The 15869-nt window shown below is 39.6% G+C and overlaps 1 protein-coding gene across 2 annotated transcripts in view; it reads left to right on the top strand.

Moving 5' to 3' along the window:
- Window positions 1–15869, top strand: part of TSNARE1 (t-SNARE domain containing 1) — a 472330-nt gene that overhangs the window by 399364 nt on the left and 57097 nt on the right. For both annotated transcript variants that reach the window (XM_059478742.1, XM_059478733.1), the window contains exon 13: window positions 13256–13371. In XM_059478742.1, the coding sequence (XP_059334725.1) occupies window positions 13256–13351 (96 nt within the window). In that variant the 3' untranslated portion in view covers window positions 13352–13371. The remainder of the gene's footprint in view (window positions 1–13255; window positions 13372–15869) is intronic.

The following is a 15869-nucleotide window of genomic DNA, read 5'->3' as shown; positions in this document are numbered from 1 at the left end:
AGATGGTGTGTAACTTAAATTTGGTTTTGTTGGCTAAAAGTTAATTATGGTTGAGTGACATGAGGCCTTTTGGCTGCATGTCGTGGGTTCTGCCATGCTGGAGAATCCCATCTCTCTGCTGTTCTGTTAATTGGAGGAAATGTTTACAGGTTGTTCCTTACCCAGCATAGCTGGATGGAGTAAATGAGCTTTTTAATGTGAATCTGGCTCCAAACTGGCACCATGACAGAAACCATAAACACAAATATACGTTGGATTTGATACATTTCATTGCTTTCTGCCCCTTTCCATACTTGCAATGACATAAAACTCAAACACGAGGGCTGTTTTCACTTCCACCCTTACAGACCCGTGATTTAATTTAATTCTTTCTCTTCCAGCCTGTCCTCCCATTGCTGTGAGGGATTGATATGCTCTGTAGGACAGTCTGTTGGCACTGTGCTCTGTGACATTCCCAGAGCTCTATTATGTTGTCTATCACAGTCCAGTTATTCCTACACTCTTCACGTAAGGAGCCCTTTGTGCTGGCAGAGCTGACAAGACTCTGCCCAGACATGGGAGCTGTGATTCTGACCAGCAAGGTCAGGCTCCAAGGCCATTTGTGAAGCAGTGCTGATATTCCATTGTTTGTTACAATCATCTCTTTCATTCAGAATCCACTGCAATTTGCAATTACGCTGTGATTTTGACACAGAGGCAGGAAACTCTCAGCTTTGATGGCAGTGAATAATTCAGGATGCTCTGAATGCTGTCTCATTGCCAGGGACTGAGGAACACTGAAACGTTTTGACCTCTGGTCCTTCTCAGCTTTCATATTCATTGTCCCCCTCAGCTCAGATCAGACCAAGCTCCACTTTAGGATGTATTTAAGTGTCACACACATATTTTCTGAAAAATCCTTTTGCCAGGATTTCTTCTCCTGAGAAGCTGAGAGGCCTCAGAAACAAAATGTATACAATAATTATCTGCTGTTGTCAAACGTGGCAGGTGCATCTTTGGTTGGTTTCATGTAGATTGTTTCTACTTGATGACCAATCACAGGTCCAGCTGTGTTGGGACTCTGGTCAGTTCACAAGATTTTATTATCATTCAATCCCTTTTCTTTCTTTGCTAGCCTTCTGATGTCTCCTTTCTCTTTCTTTAGTGTAGTTTTAATATACAATTTTCTTTTAATATAATATAGATCATAAAAGAATAGATCAGCCTTCTGAAGCATGGAGTCAAGATTCTCATCTCTTCCCTCGTCCTTGGGACCCCTGCAAATACCACCACATTTAAGGATGCTGCTTAGAGTGGTTGTTTGAGAGATGAAGGAAGGGACAAAAACTTATTCCTCTGTAAGATGAGCTCCAGTGTCATATCCATAACTCTGTGTGACTAAATAATTAAAGAGAAATGCTTTCATCCTAGAAGATTATAAAGGTTTTAAGTTAGAAATGGCTCAAACAGTTTACCTAAAACAAAACCAAAAAACCCATCCCTATAAAAACCAGATAGTTAAAAATATGATGTTTGTGTGTTGATCTTGGCAAGTAATGGCTCCATCATCACAGGGGTCACTATTTTTACTCTATTTATTTAATGAAGTCACATCCCTGATGTTACAATATGGAAAATTAGGAATGAAGAAATTAAATGACTTATAAATAGCCACATTGCAATTTAATGAGAAAAGGATGAATAGTGCAATATCTCCCTGTACAGTTCCCCTCATTGCCTGCTCTTTTCAGATTTATTTTTGTTATTTATATTGAAAGGCTCTTCTTACCAGTCCTGAACTTTGCTCTTTGACATTTTCTGGATCTTCAGCTGTTAACCTGAGCAGAAAACCTCAGGAGAAAACTGTCTCACACAAGATTTCCCAATATTTGCTACTTCCCCCTGGAGTCAGAAGTTCAGTATCAATTCAGTCTACCTCTTGCCATTTGTGCATTTAATCCACCAGAAAAATGAAAATGAAAAAACAATAGAGAGTCAAAATCCTCTTCAAACCTTGAAGAAGTTGTTTGGGTTTAACCAAAGGCTTAGATCAGGTATTTTGACAGCCTGACCAGTTCTCCATGGCTTCTAAGGAAAAATCAAGCTGCCTCAAATTTAATTCTGTGCCACCCGATAAAATGATATGGTGGCTCTATTTCTGCTTAGTTTTACTGGTGCTACACTAGATGTGACTTCATCCACTTCTTTTTTGTGACAGACATATAAGTAAGTAGTAAAATGGAAATATCCTTTGTCATTTTGCAATTATTTAAGATTCTCAGCTTTTATGTCTCAACTCTACTTTGAACAGGTGAAGACTCACATTTGTAAAAGTATACATGGGTTTAAGAAGCAGTAAAATAGATTTCAGTCTCTATTAGGCAAGATGTGAGATTTGCATTCCTTGAGTTCCTAGCAGACAAGTTGTCACTTTTCAAAACAAAGGTTTTCATGCCTGGTCTTAATGTAATTTTCTCACTTTTCCTTAGCCCTCTGCTCACAGGTATTCTGAAAAGGAGCAGCAGGGACATGGTGGGTGCTTGTAAATATTTTCTGCACTCTTTGGATTTCACTACCAGGAAAAAAAAAAAAAACCAAACAATTAGAGGTCTATTTAAAATTCAGTGCGGCACAAGTTCAGCTCTGTTCTGTGATTTTACAAAATAATTCACGGTAGTTTGTGCCTGTCAACCACTGTTTGACATGCTAATGACAGGAGTATTTTAGTAGTAGTAAAGATAGTAGTGATGTTAGTGATAGTGGTGAGCAAAGTTTGTAGGAAGTAACGTTCTATATTAAATCAATGGACATTGTTAAAAAAATCCTAATTTATCTTTATTACTGGTGAGATTTGAAGGCAATTTTGGGTTCAAGAACATGGTACCTTGAAGACAGAAAACCTTTCTTTCAGTCCCAGCATGAACAATATTGTTGTTCACAAGAAGAAACAGCCTTAAATTGCACCAGAGGAGGTTTAGGTTGGATATTAGGAAAAAAATTCTGCACTAAAAGAGTTCTCAAGCCCTCAAAAAGGCTGCCCAGTGAAGTGTTGGAGTCACCATCCCTAGCAGGATTTAAAATGTGTAAATGGGACATGGCTTGGTGGCTTGGCAGTGCTGTTTGGACTTGATGATCTTAGAGGTCTTTCTCAGCCCAAATTCTTCTGGGATTCTTTCTTTACTACCCCCTGCAAGTTCCTTCATTTTCTTTATTTTCTTTGTTTGTATTTGTTTGAGAATTTTCAAAAGATCCTTCGTGGCTGATGCTGCATTCTTTTGTAAAGCATTTTATCTTTATTAGACTTTTCATCTATATTCTTTTTTGCGCCTTTATACAGAGTAGTGAGGAGAAATTCTTAGAATTATTTGGTCCAGAGTCTCATCAGAGTACACTGGAGTTAATCCAGACTAAATGCTTTTTTTAACTCTGGTCCTTTTAAGATTTTGCAAAGTTTCATCTGGTTGTTGTTGGCAAAAGATACCAGTCTGGGGAGGGTTGAAGTGGTTTTGGGAGCAGAGGCTGAGCTGGTTCAAGAATTAAATCTTTCTGCCCTGAAAGAGAAACTGATGATGTACAGACCAGATAAGAGGTTGGTCGAAATCTGGATGAACTTATGGGCTCAAAATGCTAAGATTGGCAGCACAATGAGCCAAAATCTGTCATTTGCAATCCTTCCAAGTAGACCCATTCATAAAATATTATAATCTAACTAATCAACACAGCTCAGCAGGAAGGTTTTCTTCAAGCACTGCACAGCTTTAATGTGGTCAAATCACTGCTCCCTTGCAGTGTTTCTGGGTTTGAATTGTTGGGGGAGTTAAATTCTCTCTGAATCTGCCTGTGTGGGGCTTTTAAGCATCTCAGGGTGGTTTCTAAAAAAGTGTGTTTGTTTTGCTACTCTGGGTGAATTCTGATTTGGGAAATGCAGTCTCTGGTGTTTCAGGTGCACACACCAGTCATTACCTGCTTTAAATTGCTGGCTGGGTCTGCTGTGTGGAACTCAAAACAGCTGCCAGAGGTAGGTGGCTTCATTCCAGAGCTGGTAAAAAGATAATCCTCTTTATAGTGAATTTGTAAATCACGTTGGAGGTTTGCTGCCTTGAAAGGCGTGCTAGAAATGTAAGCCATTATCATGTGTTATTACAAATGATGTCTCAGCCATTAGAAAAACAAGTGTATTAGGAGAATATTAAGATTGCTAATTCAAGCATTCAGAAGGTAGAAAATGCAGCAATTAAATCTGTGTGTGCAGGCTCAACATCAGCCCCTGTCAGCTTTTAGGCAAGCCAGTACAGAAAGCACTGTGCTGCCATCCTTGTCCTGATAGAGGTGGCAGATGGTGAAAATTATCTCAAATTTTGAACTAGTCAAGAGTGTACATGAACAAAGGTTTGAGAGAAGTCACATCTTTCCTAAACTGAGTCAAATTTCCCAGAATCAGTAAAATGAGGACCTTCATCAAAGGCACAATCCCTTTTCTCCCTAATCTTCCTTGCACGGGACAAGGGAAAATGGCTTCAAGTTGCACCAGGGGAGGTTCAGGTTGGATATCTGGGAAAATTTATTCACTGAAAGAGTGATCAAGGAACAGGCTGTCTGGAGGCAGGGTGGACTCAACATCCCTGTAAGTGTTCAAAAAACAAGCAGATAAGGCACTTCTCCATGTGGTTTAATGGGCAGGGTGGTGATCAGCCAAAGGTTGGACTTGTTGGTCTTGGAGGTCTTCTCCAACCTCAATGATTCTGTGATTTTTCTCCAAAGCAGGGAGAGACTAGAGAAAATATTTCCATTATCTTTTTCAGTATGGAATACTTGGATTTTTTTAAAATAGTTTTCTCCTTTGATTTGGCTGGCATATTTTTATTTAAAAGAAATAGCTTGGGGTAGATCCAGGCATGAAAAATCCAATCCTAGGTGGTTGTCCATGAATAAATAAGTGGGAGAAAATACAGTTTTGCAGTAGGCTATGCTGAGGAATCATACCTGTAGATGGCACTTGGCTTCACCTGGGTTATATCATAGAAAAATGGGGAATCATGGAATAGTTTGGGTTGGAAAGGACCTTAAATATCATCCAGTTCATCCCCTCGGCCATGGGCAGGGCCACTTTCCATTAGACCAAGTTGCTGAGGGCCCCATCCAACCTGTCCTTGAACACTTCCAGAGATGTATGCAAACAAAATTAATTAATGAGGAGGGGATCATGAAGAGACTTATGGGGAATGGGAAAACTGCACAGAATTAGTGGAAAGCAGAAAATACAAAGACATCATGAAAAGCATGGAATCAGTCCAAATGACATGCAAGTGAAGGCTCAAAAACAATATGTCAAAGCCAAGTGATCTATTTCCTTGCTGCTGTGGGCTGGCCTTTCTGTGTTGCTCTCATATCTTGTGAGTTTTATTCATTTGCAACTTGTCTACTTTGTTCTCATTTAAAAACACTCTAAGTGCTTAATAATATTCCTGGCCTTTTCTAGCCTGCCTGCAGAAGCAGTGATATTTGGTAGCAAATTCATTGTAGCTCTATAAGGAAGCCATACCATAAAGGTCACCAAATTTGGTCAGTGCATTTTAATTTGTACACACGTTAAAGGTCATGTTCCTCCCTTCCACTGCAATAACACAGAGTGTTTACTCTCTTATCAGAGCTGATTGTGTATGGCTTAGTTAAGGGAGCTTATAAATGCAAATGGAATATGAAAAAAATATTATTATTACTATTATTACTACTACTACTAATAATAATAATAATAATGCTGTTGCAAGTGTAAGGGGATTTTCCCCCTCTGTATGTTTACATAATTCTTGGAGGTAACCACACATCTACAAGGTGTAACTTTCCACTGTGTAGCTCCAATATTTTCTTTTCCTCTCCCTCTCCAGCCTTCAGCAGAGCTTTTGCTATTGTCCACTGGAATGACAGCAGTTTCAGATTTATAATATCAGCTCTGTATAAACACGTCCAAGCATAATTAAGAACCTGGGCTCTCAATCCAGCAGACCTCAAATTAGCTTTCAAAATGCATATTAAGAGCATAGACAAATGCTTTCATGAAATTCCAAATGACCTCTGAGGTCAGGGTGAACAAAATTGTATGAACCTCTTTAATGTCACAAAACTCTCTACAGAGATTTGCATATAGAATGAACCATTTTATGTCAAACAGATTTGTTAATCTTACAATAAGGGAAGCAGCACTTGAAAATTAATCAGGGTGGGTTTTCATTGCCCAACAGAGGCCCTTAGAAGGACCTGACCTGATAACTGGAGGCTGTTATTGTGTGGTTGCTAAATTTAATAATTTTAGTTTTTTATCTGCTCAACGGATATGCAGGAAATAAATTTCCAGAGCAGATTAGTCTGCAATGGTTTCTTTGCTCCAGTAGTGGAATTGTACTTTCAGAAGTTCTTGCACTCCTGGCTCTGTTCAAAGATGCTTCATGAATTGTCCTTTATTTTAAAAATGTGTTTGAAACATGAGTAAGCATTTCTGTAAGTAAAATGGATTTTCTTATTGAGTCCGTTGGCATTGAGTACATGAGTAGATTTTTGCTTGCTGACCATAATAACCTAAGAAATGATAATGGAACACTGGTCCTTGTTCACTAGGAGACAGATTCTTGCCCATACAACCAAACTGAAAAGCTCAGGGTATTTCCAGACCTGTGTCTTGTCCTCACTCCTAAGCTTTGGAAGCATTGGAAGAACCTGCCCGGGGAAGTGTTTAAAAACCTGTGGATATGAAACTCGAGGATAGGGTTTAATGGTGAACATGGTGGTGCTTGCTGGGTTGAAGGTTGGACTTGGTGGTCTTAGAGGTCCTTTCCACCCTGAACAATCCCATTTTTTCTATCAATGTTTCGATTATTTAACATTGCAGGAGGAAGAGGCAGAGTCAGGTGGTCTTGGGTTAACCCTTTAGGGCAAAGCTCTTTGGTTACTGTCTTCATCCTCGTCCCAGTGTCAGGGCTGAGACCTGGGAATGATGGAACAAAGGTGGTATACTGGAGAGATTAATTTAATTAATTTCTAATAAGAGCAACCTGCCCAATTTTGTCCTGCAGAAGACCCAGAAAACTCCCCAGCCATGGAGTTGTAGGGTATGACTCTGTTCTGAAGTGGTGTCACACGCTCTGATGTTCCCAGAATAGAGCAGCTGCTCTGGTACAAATCCCTGCCTGAACTAGAATTCCTGTTTCTAGGGATTTTCACCTCCTTTGTGGAGGCAGTTGAGAAATCTCAACTCCTGCCTTACAATCCATAACTGCCTTACTCCTCCCTGCCTTACATTTCATAATGTAATCAATCCACCAAGGGTGGAGAAGCTCAATGCTGCATTTCTATATGTGAATCAAGTGCTTTTTTATTTGTTTGTTTTTCTCCATTCAATATAAATACAGGAAAAACAGTTTCCTTTAGCCTCTTCTATTATTTATGCTTGGCCTCAGCTAGTTTTTGAATCCTTAGCAAGAAAGCATTTTTTTTTCTCCTTGTAAATGTGTTTGCTTAGGAATTTCCAAGATGAAACTTACTCTTCTGGGCCCGGGGCCGTAATGGGCTTTAATGGGTTTTAATTACTTAACTATCTGTTGTGACATAATTAAAATATTTTTCAACATTTCACCCCCAAGAAATAAATATCTTCTAGGCTGTAAAATATGACTTGCAGCTTAATTTTCTGAAACGATGAGGGAAAGGTTTCTTCCAGGCTCAGTCACATCCAGTTTGCCTGTCAATATAAAGTGCTTTTCAGCTGTGTCCCTAAATAGCCTTGCTCATTCCTTCCCTGCTTTTCACTCCTATTTCACATGTGTGTTTAAAGAGCCTCTGTCAGGATTAAAATATATCTTTACTTATTTTGCTAAAAAACCCTGAGAGCCCAGAAAAAATAACTGTAAAAAGCCATTACATCTTGCTACAGGATTAGAATTTTTTTGGTCCCATGTTGCATTCTTTTCATCTTGGGAAAATTTGTACAATGAAAATAGATTAGCTCCAATTTAATCAACAAATTCTAGGTGTTAAGGGAAATGGACTTACAACAGGTTGGGACAGAGCTATAAAACCAGAGCAGTGCTGCAGCATAGCATTCAAGGTTTAGAATAAGCTAAGATAATTAAAATGAAATCAGACAGTGGGCTTATAATTATTTCTCATACATTTTCCAGCAGAAGATAATCTTGTAGCTTTGAACTTTTCCCAAATTCAGCCTGAAATTTTTTGTTGCGTTGATTTCTCTATCTCTATTTAAATACTTATTTTAAGAGATAGTTAAAGGGAGTCAGTGCTTTCCAAGGTGGAGTTCCAGGATTTATTTCCCTGAGAGGAATATGGTTTTTGGGAGGTTTAGTTAAATTCAAGCAGCTCCTTTTTGTGGACAGAGTTTTGCAGTTTAACAGGAAAAATATGGAGAAAGCAGCCATCGATTTTTGTGACCTCCAGGAGTGTTTGGCAAAAACCTCCAGGTCCCTGGAGGGAAAAAAAAAAAAAACAACAAAACAGTTATTTCCTCAGGTTTTCTGCATACTTTATGAAGTTGAGGTGAAGACCATCCAAGTTTGGTTTGTACCAAAAATGCCCTTCAGCTGTCGATCCATCTGCTGTGCCAATGACCTTGGGTTTGTCTTGTCTGCAAACATCTGACTCCAAGGGCAGGTGGAAGATTCTGGGTAAAATGTCCTTAAAACTTCTCCTGTGAGCAATCATGGGTGTAGTTGCAGGAACTGAGGAGGTCACGTTGCCTCAGAGCTTCCAGGAAAGTCAAGGAAGATCAGGAATAGGAATAATGCAGAGTGTGAGAGAAGGAGCCTCAGCAGCTGAGGGGAGAGAGAATTGGGGAAAAATGAGTGAAATCCACTGTGGTTGAGTTGAATTTGTGGGAAATGCTGCAAAAATGCAAAGCTCCCTGAAGAAATATTCTGTAATATAAATGATTCATTTTACCAGTGGGTTTGGCTTCTTGTGGGTTGTTTCAGTTTTGTATTTTTAAAATTTTTCCTCAACTTTTCTGTGGCTGTGGTTTTGTTATTCTGACACTGCTAAAATTATGGCAGAAACCTCGTAGTGTCTGTCTCAGGCAGAAAGGAACTTGTCCTGGTGAGAAATCCTGTTACAGATTTGGAAAGGGTTTTCCATTTCCATGTCAGTGTAGATTAACTTTGATGCAAATGGTGGCATCATTTGCTTTTTATTCTTGTTTTTTATGCCTTGGGAAAACTGGAACTCTCTTGAGATCAGCTGTACTTTCACCCAAGGGATGTGTTTCTACTTCCTCCACTTAAAATGGATATAACCCCATCATTGCATTGATGTTTGGGATGGAAAGCATTAATTATATGATTCTGCTGTCATGGAAACCCCTTGAAAAAAAATCAGGATCTTTACATTAAGTGAGATCTTTGCGTGGTCTCATGTGAACACGACTTTAGATAGATGTCCTAAGAAAACCTGAGCAGATCAGTAAAATTTCTAAACATGTATGATGTACACAGCATAATAATTATTGCCTTACTGAATGAGGCAGAAATCCTGCTTTAGAGAGAGGCAAAGATTGCTCCCTGTATATGCACACATGGAAAACACAAACTCTGAAATTTCTTCACTGCTCAGTGCTTACATTTCTGAGGTTTCTGTGCTTCCAGTGTGCAATGTTACCTCAGGGTTCTTTAAAAAACCCTTTGAAAAACTCATTAAAAGAGATGTGTTTGCTTTTGTCTATCAATGCCCTTCAAGAATGGCAGTGGGACATTAAGACACCATTTGTAATTTCACTTTGGCAATCAGACTCTGTTAACATAAACTAGGGGATGATAGCAGAGTTAGTTAGATGTAATATTATTATTTATGCTGTTTATTAGTGAATATTTATGTAATATTTAAGTGAGGGTGCCCATAGCACACATCAGATCCTGTCTGGGGAAGAGAATCTGTTCAACACATTCTGTGCTTGCATATTTCTCCTCTGATAAAAGAGCTCACAGAAATTCAGGCTGGTGCTCTCCACAGGACAGGCTTGGTGAGCTCCACAGGGTATCATAAAATCATAGAATATTAGGGTTGGAAAAGACCTCCAAGGTCATCAAGTCCAATCTTCATGCCAAGTCTCATTGAAGGGATTCTTTAAAGTCTCTTTCTGAACCAGGGTGTGCACCTGTCCAGTGAAGGGACACACTGCTTTTGTTCATATATCAGCATTTTTCTAACAAAGTGACAAACCCCTGGGGTGCTGGTATCCTGCCAGTCTTCCTCAGGATCTGTAGGAAAGGTGGTAAGTCCAGAAAGGGATCAGAAGCTTCTTCTACTGATCCACCAGCATGTGCAGATTTATGGCTGGAGACTAAAGCAACTCAAAGAATTCAACATTTTCCTTATTTAAATGTAAAATAAGAATAAAGAAAAAAACAAGCCAAAACTAGGAATAGACAGGAGAATCCTGCCATGGGTTTTATGGCTGTGAAGAACAGTTATACTAAATATACTAGGAGATATTTTAAAGAGCAGGAATCATTGCCCTGACTTGCCAGACAGGACAAGATCATAAAATGTGAACCAAATCCCAGGATTCAGTCTGGGCTGCAGCTCTCCTGTCCTCTGATCAGTCTCAGTCTGTTTATGGTTTAGTTGGTTAAAAGCAAGGAAAAAGGGAAGAGAGAAGAGATTCTGCAAATCCAAAATGAAAGTGACTCAGACTTTGTAATGCTGGAAAAGAGGAAAAGAAGAGAATCTCTCTGCAAAGGGAATGATGGAAAAGCCATATGAAGTGATAATTTTGAGGCTCTTAATGGACTATTTGAGAATTCTGCTTGAAGCTAAATGACCCATTAGCATCCTCTGCTGACCAAACACAGGCTCTGACTTTAGAAGTGGACAAGGACACCCTAGTGCCTTTGAAAGTCTGCAGTTTGAAGCAGAGGTTTCCTGGTTTGATTTGGAATTAATGAAGGTTAAAATTAAAGGGGAACCCGTAGCAAGTCTGTTGTCTCATGGGCTGAGCTTTCAGGATGCATTGCAGTTTCTTCTGAAGAAATTGAAGTGTTAGGTGAGGATCTGCTGTGAAGAAACCTTCTTTTGTGTGTGAAAAAAAAAAAAAAGTTAAAGAAAATCAGAGAATCACAGAATGTTTTAGGTTGGAAGAGACCTTAAAAATCTCATTCCATCCCCTGGCATGGGCAGGGACACCTTCCACTATCTCAGGTTGCTCCAAGCCCCATCCAACCTGGCCTTGAGCACATCCAGGGATGGGGCAGCCACAGCTTCTCTGGACAACCTGTGTCATTGCCTCACCTCCATCACAGTAATTCCTGTGGGCATTTGCCCACTCATATTCTCCCCCACAGTCACAGTAAACTGATGGAAAAGCATGAAAAAATCTATGCTCCAAAGTAGGGGTTTTGGGAAGTGGAATCGTGTCCCTTCTCACACTCCCTCCTGGCATGCCTGACAAGAAGATCCCTCTTCACAAATGCACATGGAATGATATATTTAAAACTTTTTTTCTCATCCAAATCAAAGAAAACTTTTCTATTTGAGTGATTGAAAAGCTGATGGAGAGCCACGATGATTCACTGATTATCTGTTAGGGAGGCAGGACAGTACAGCATTTTAAGGTGCAAAAAATAGTAATCTGCAAATCCACACTTGTATAAAACCACAGTTTGATTGGTGGTTGATTCTGAAAGAGAGAACAGGTCATGCATCACTGTTCCCTGCTGGAAGTGCTTCTCCAGCTTGTTTGGGCACTGAGAATGAAGGACAGGATTTGGAGCACCAATGGAAGAGATGAATCTCCTTTGCAGTGTAGAGACCAAAACATCCCCAGAACAGAACAGAGCAGCTGGGGAGCAATGGCTCTGGGGAAATGCCGGGCAGAGTGATGTAAAGAAGTTAGAGAAATATCCAAGGTAGACTGGGAGACCTGATTGCAGCAGTTAGGGAAAGGAAAGGAAGGAAGAGTGGATAAGAGCAGTAACATTAACATCATCTCTCCTGTGAGAGTGTTGCTTCAGTTGTAAGGAAGGTAAAGGACTCTGGCATAAAGCAACTGGTTTGTCACGTGAAGATGACGTTATCAACTCTGGTGGCTAGAGGACTGGTTGATCTGGTCTCAAGGAAAATATCTAAGTTAAGGATTTCACTGAAGTTACTTTTTTGTGTGTATTGGATAACAGGACTCCTTACACTGAGGGATCATGGAAACATCCTTCTTCAAATCCATCTAAAAAGGAGACAGGGGAATTGGATTATCTGCAAAGATTTTAAATAGGAAGAAACAACATCACATCCACAGAGGTCACTAGGAGGACTGATGGGTTGAAGTAGAAACAGACATCAAAATTAAAATTCCACAGAATCTCTTTTACCATATCTGAAAGTGGATGAGGTCAGGGTGGTTAGCACTGAGAGCACATTTGCCTGCCCTGTGAACAACCCATGTCAGTGCTTGTCTCGATTCTGTTGCACAGCAGAGTGGAGAGGGAACTTTTCCTCGTACAGGGCACAGTTTTCTCCTGGCTGAAACATGAGTCTCCTCGAGCCAGGTCTCATGAGCTCTTGGAGATCTATTTCCCACCCAAGATAGCTCAGCTACCTTAGAAGGCATAAAATCAGCTGGATGGCTTCTGTGGTAATATTGGCAACAAAAAGGTTTTAATAAAAGGCAAAATAACAAAATTCTTTACAGAGAAAAACTTAGCCAGGTGCAAGAGGCCCCCTGCCCCTGGTAAAACACCTCACAAAAGCAATTAGTTTCTTTGTTCTCTTCTTTTTCTAGTAAATTGCTCAGGCGGGACGTTTTGGCTTCTGTCCAATTAGTTATCCTTAAGTTTGAGGTGAAGTCCCCAGGTCCTATGAGATGTCTTTTCACCTAATTAAGGAGAGAAACTTCTGGGCTTATTTCCTTTTTAAGGGGACAAAGGAAAGTTTTGTCACTCCATCAACAGGGGGCACATTCCTATACCTGGCAGCCAGATGCAGCTCCAAAACCCCCAGACCAAAACCAAACTGAGTGGCCTTACCCAGGTTCAGCCCTCCAAGCAGAGCCTGGAAATTTAGTATGACACAATGATTTAGGCAGAAAGAAAGTATTGTAGAAAAAGGGGATTGTGTCCAGGAGGAGAAATCTGGATTATCCAGAAGGATAAATCAGTCTAAAAAAATAAAGAAATTATCTATGTTTCTTCAGCTTGTTCCAAACCATTCTTTCAATGGAAAAAAAAAAACATTTCTTAGTGGATTTAATCTCTATGAATTAATTTTCTTGTCTGTCTCCCCTCAGCTACGAGCCAGGAAGATGAAGTGCTGCCTTCTGTCCATCGCCTTGGCTGTTCTGCTGCTCGTTGTCATCATCATCGCGGTCTCCGTTAAGCGCTGACCTGCCCGAGCTTCCCACAGGTAAAACCCTTTGGCCAAGTCTTTTATCACTCTCTGTAAGGTGCCTGAAAGACAGTTTAGGAAGCTGATCATGGTAAGAAAAAAATATCTTCACCTGCAGAGTCAAGGCTGGCATACTAAAATATTTTCTTTTGAAGGGTGTTAGAGATATTCTTAATGGATCCTTAAAATTAAGCCAAGGTGTTATTCCAACAAAACAACATATGACCCTTTCCTCTGCTGTTTGTGCCATGATTTTACAGGAATCTCATAGCAATAATAACTAATGGATCCTAATTATTCAGATTAGGAGTTAGAGATGTAGAAGCAGATTTAAAGACTCCAGACTGGAGCAGGTTCAAGTGCAATCCAGCAGCCCAAGAATATTGGTGTTCCCAAGTTCTTGAAGTGTTCCCAAGTACTTTTATCTTCTGAGATGTTCCAGAGATCCTCTTGAGGAACAGGAAGACAAACAACTGCAGATGTCAGTAGGGATGAAAAATAAAAACGGATCTTTGGTTATCCTTGCTCTGGATCTACACCTAGAAGGAATGTTGGTCTCTAGTAGGAGGATTGGGCTGTAGCCTTTGGAATATAGGTGAGTTATCAAAGCACCTTCATCCTATTAGTGAAGTTTCACCTATAGCATGTTTACAATGTAATACAAGTTGTATTTTATAATACAAAATGTGCTTTAAATATAAAGTATAAGACACCAAAAAAAAAAAAAAATTCTTTCTTGTCCCTCATTGCCCTGGGAGAATGACTCATCAATTATTTTTGATATTCTCTTTCTGATGCAAAGCATGTTTGGGTTTCTCCTTCTCTAAAAGGTTGCCAGGCCATTGTTCAAGGAGAGATATCAGATTTACAGATTCTCTGCCCTCCAAAGGGAGGCTGTGACCTAGAATAGAGGCTGGACAGACTTAAAGAATAAAATGGAGATTTATTAGAAGGCCTCAATGGATCTACCTTGGGCAGCACAAGAGCCCCGCGAGGGCTACACATCAGATAAAACCAAAATGGTCACAAAACAGATGACCAGTCACGGGGTCTCACACTTTTATAGGTTCTGGTTCATTAGCATATTGGAGTTAATTGTCCAATAACAGCTTTAGCCCATGTAGTCCCATCCTTCTTGTTTTTCTCTCTTCAGTCCACATTGTTTGTGCTCTTGTGCCTGAAATTTGGATCAGTTGTCCTTGGTCCCCAGCTAGAGCAGGAATTGTTTTGTCTCCCTGCTCTGTGAAGAGAGCTCACCATCCCCTAATATTAAGCTCAGAACCACACACTAAAGCATCACAGAATCTGAAAAACATAAAAGCTAAAACCTGAGGCATCATGGTAAAGTCAGAACCCAAAAGTAGCAATGGGACTTATCCTGCAGACACTAACTCTCCTGTGAAACTATCCTTGGGAAAGTCAAAGGATTGAGAGATTTTGTTAATTCTTTTGTTTAGCAAGGGTTCAGTTGAAAATGCTCTCCTTCCATGTGGGGCGGGGCTTCTAAAGTGCCTTTTTTCCACTGAGAACTAAAAGGAGTTGGTTCAAAACCATCCTAGAAAGATGATTCTCCACACTTCTTGAGCTTTGGCACTTCTTCTGCCATGACATTGTGGTCATCACAATTTGGGTACAAGAAAGAATTGTATAAATCAAAAAAGAGAAAAAAAAATGGTTGAAGGATGTCAAGAACCATGTCACTGGTTTGGTTGAGGATGATCCCAAGGAGAGATAGGTAGAGATATTGTGCTACACTTGAATCTTTACTTAGGTGTTTGGCCAGCGCTGAAACAAGGATGATATTGGTGAAATGAACCTTTAATTGACTGAATATTGATGTTCTTACAGCATATCTATCTATCTATCTATCTATCTATCTATCTATCTATCTATCATTTCTATATATTTTTTATCACATTTTTATAGAAGAGGCACTGCTTATGGGTGCAAACAAGGATCTGTACTGGTAATTTAAATCTAGAGCAACTACAATAATTTCAATTGCATTGCTCTGCTTTTAGTCTGCATTAGTTTGGAAATTTGTTCCATCAGGATAATCTGTAATATAACACAATTTCTTTTAGTATAGTTAAATATTCCTATCTACTGGAAATTGCAAATCTTATCATCAGTTGACTTCGTCTAGGCACATTTTAATCAAAATCCTTTTAGTGGAGAAAGTCAGAGAACAAAATAATCTTACAATAAAACTCCATTGGAAAACTAAAATTAATCTCCTGTTATGAGATCCATGTCTTGAGGGAAGTGAACCTAGAGATACTAATGAAAGCCCCAGGAAAAATATCATGCTCTACTTTTCATCATCAGTTGTGAAACTAATTATTGAGCTTCTAAAAAAAGAGTTACTCTGCAGCAGAAGAACTGGAGGCAGGACCTGCATTGAATTATACAGGAGCAATGATGATTTCTGATCTTTAAAAATGGTTCTAAGTCTGGCTTAGTCCTAGTGGTGTGCAGCAGATTTCATATTTATGCTTTGAGGACTTCTAAACCAG

The sequence above is a fragment of the Ammospiza nelsoni genome, chromosome 1 (genome assembly GCF_027579445.1).
Source record: "Ammospiza nelsoni isolate bAmmNel1 chromosome 1, bAmmNel1.pri, whole genome shotgun sequence".
Lineage (NCBI taxonomy): Eukaryota > Metazoa > Chordata > Aves > Passeriformes > Passerellidae > Ammospiza > Ammospiza nelsoni.
Note: the sequence above shows the minus strand (reverse complement) of the source record. Positions and strands in the feature narration are given on the sequence as shown.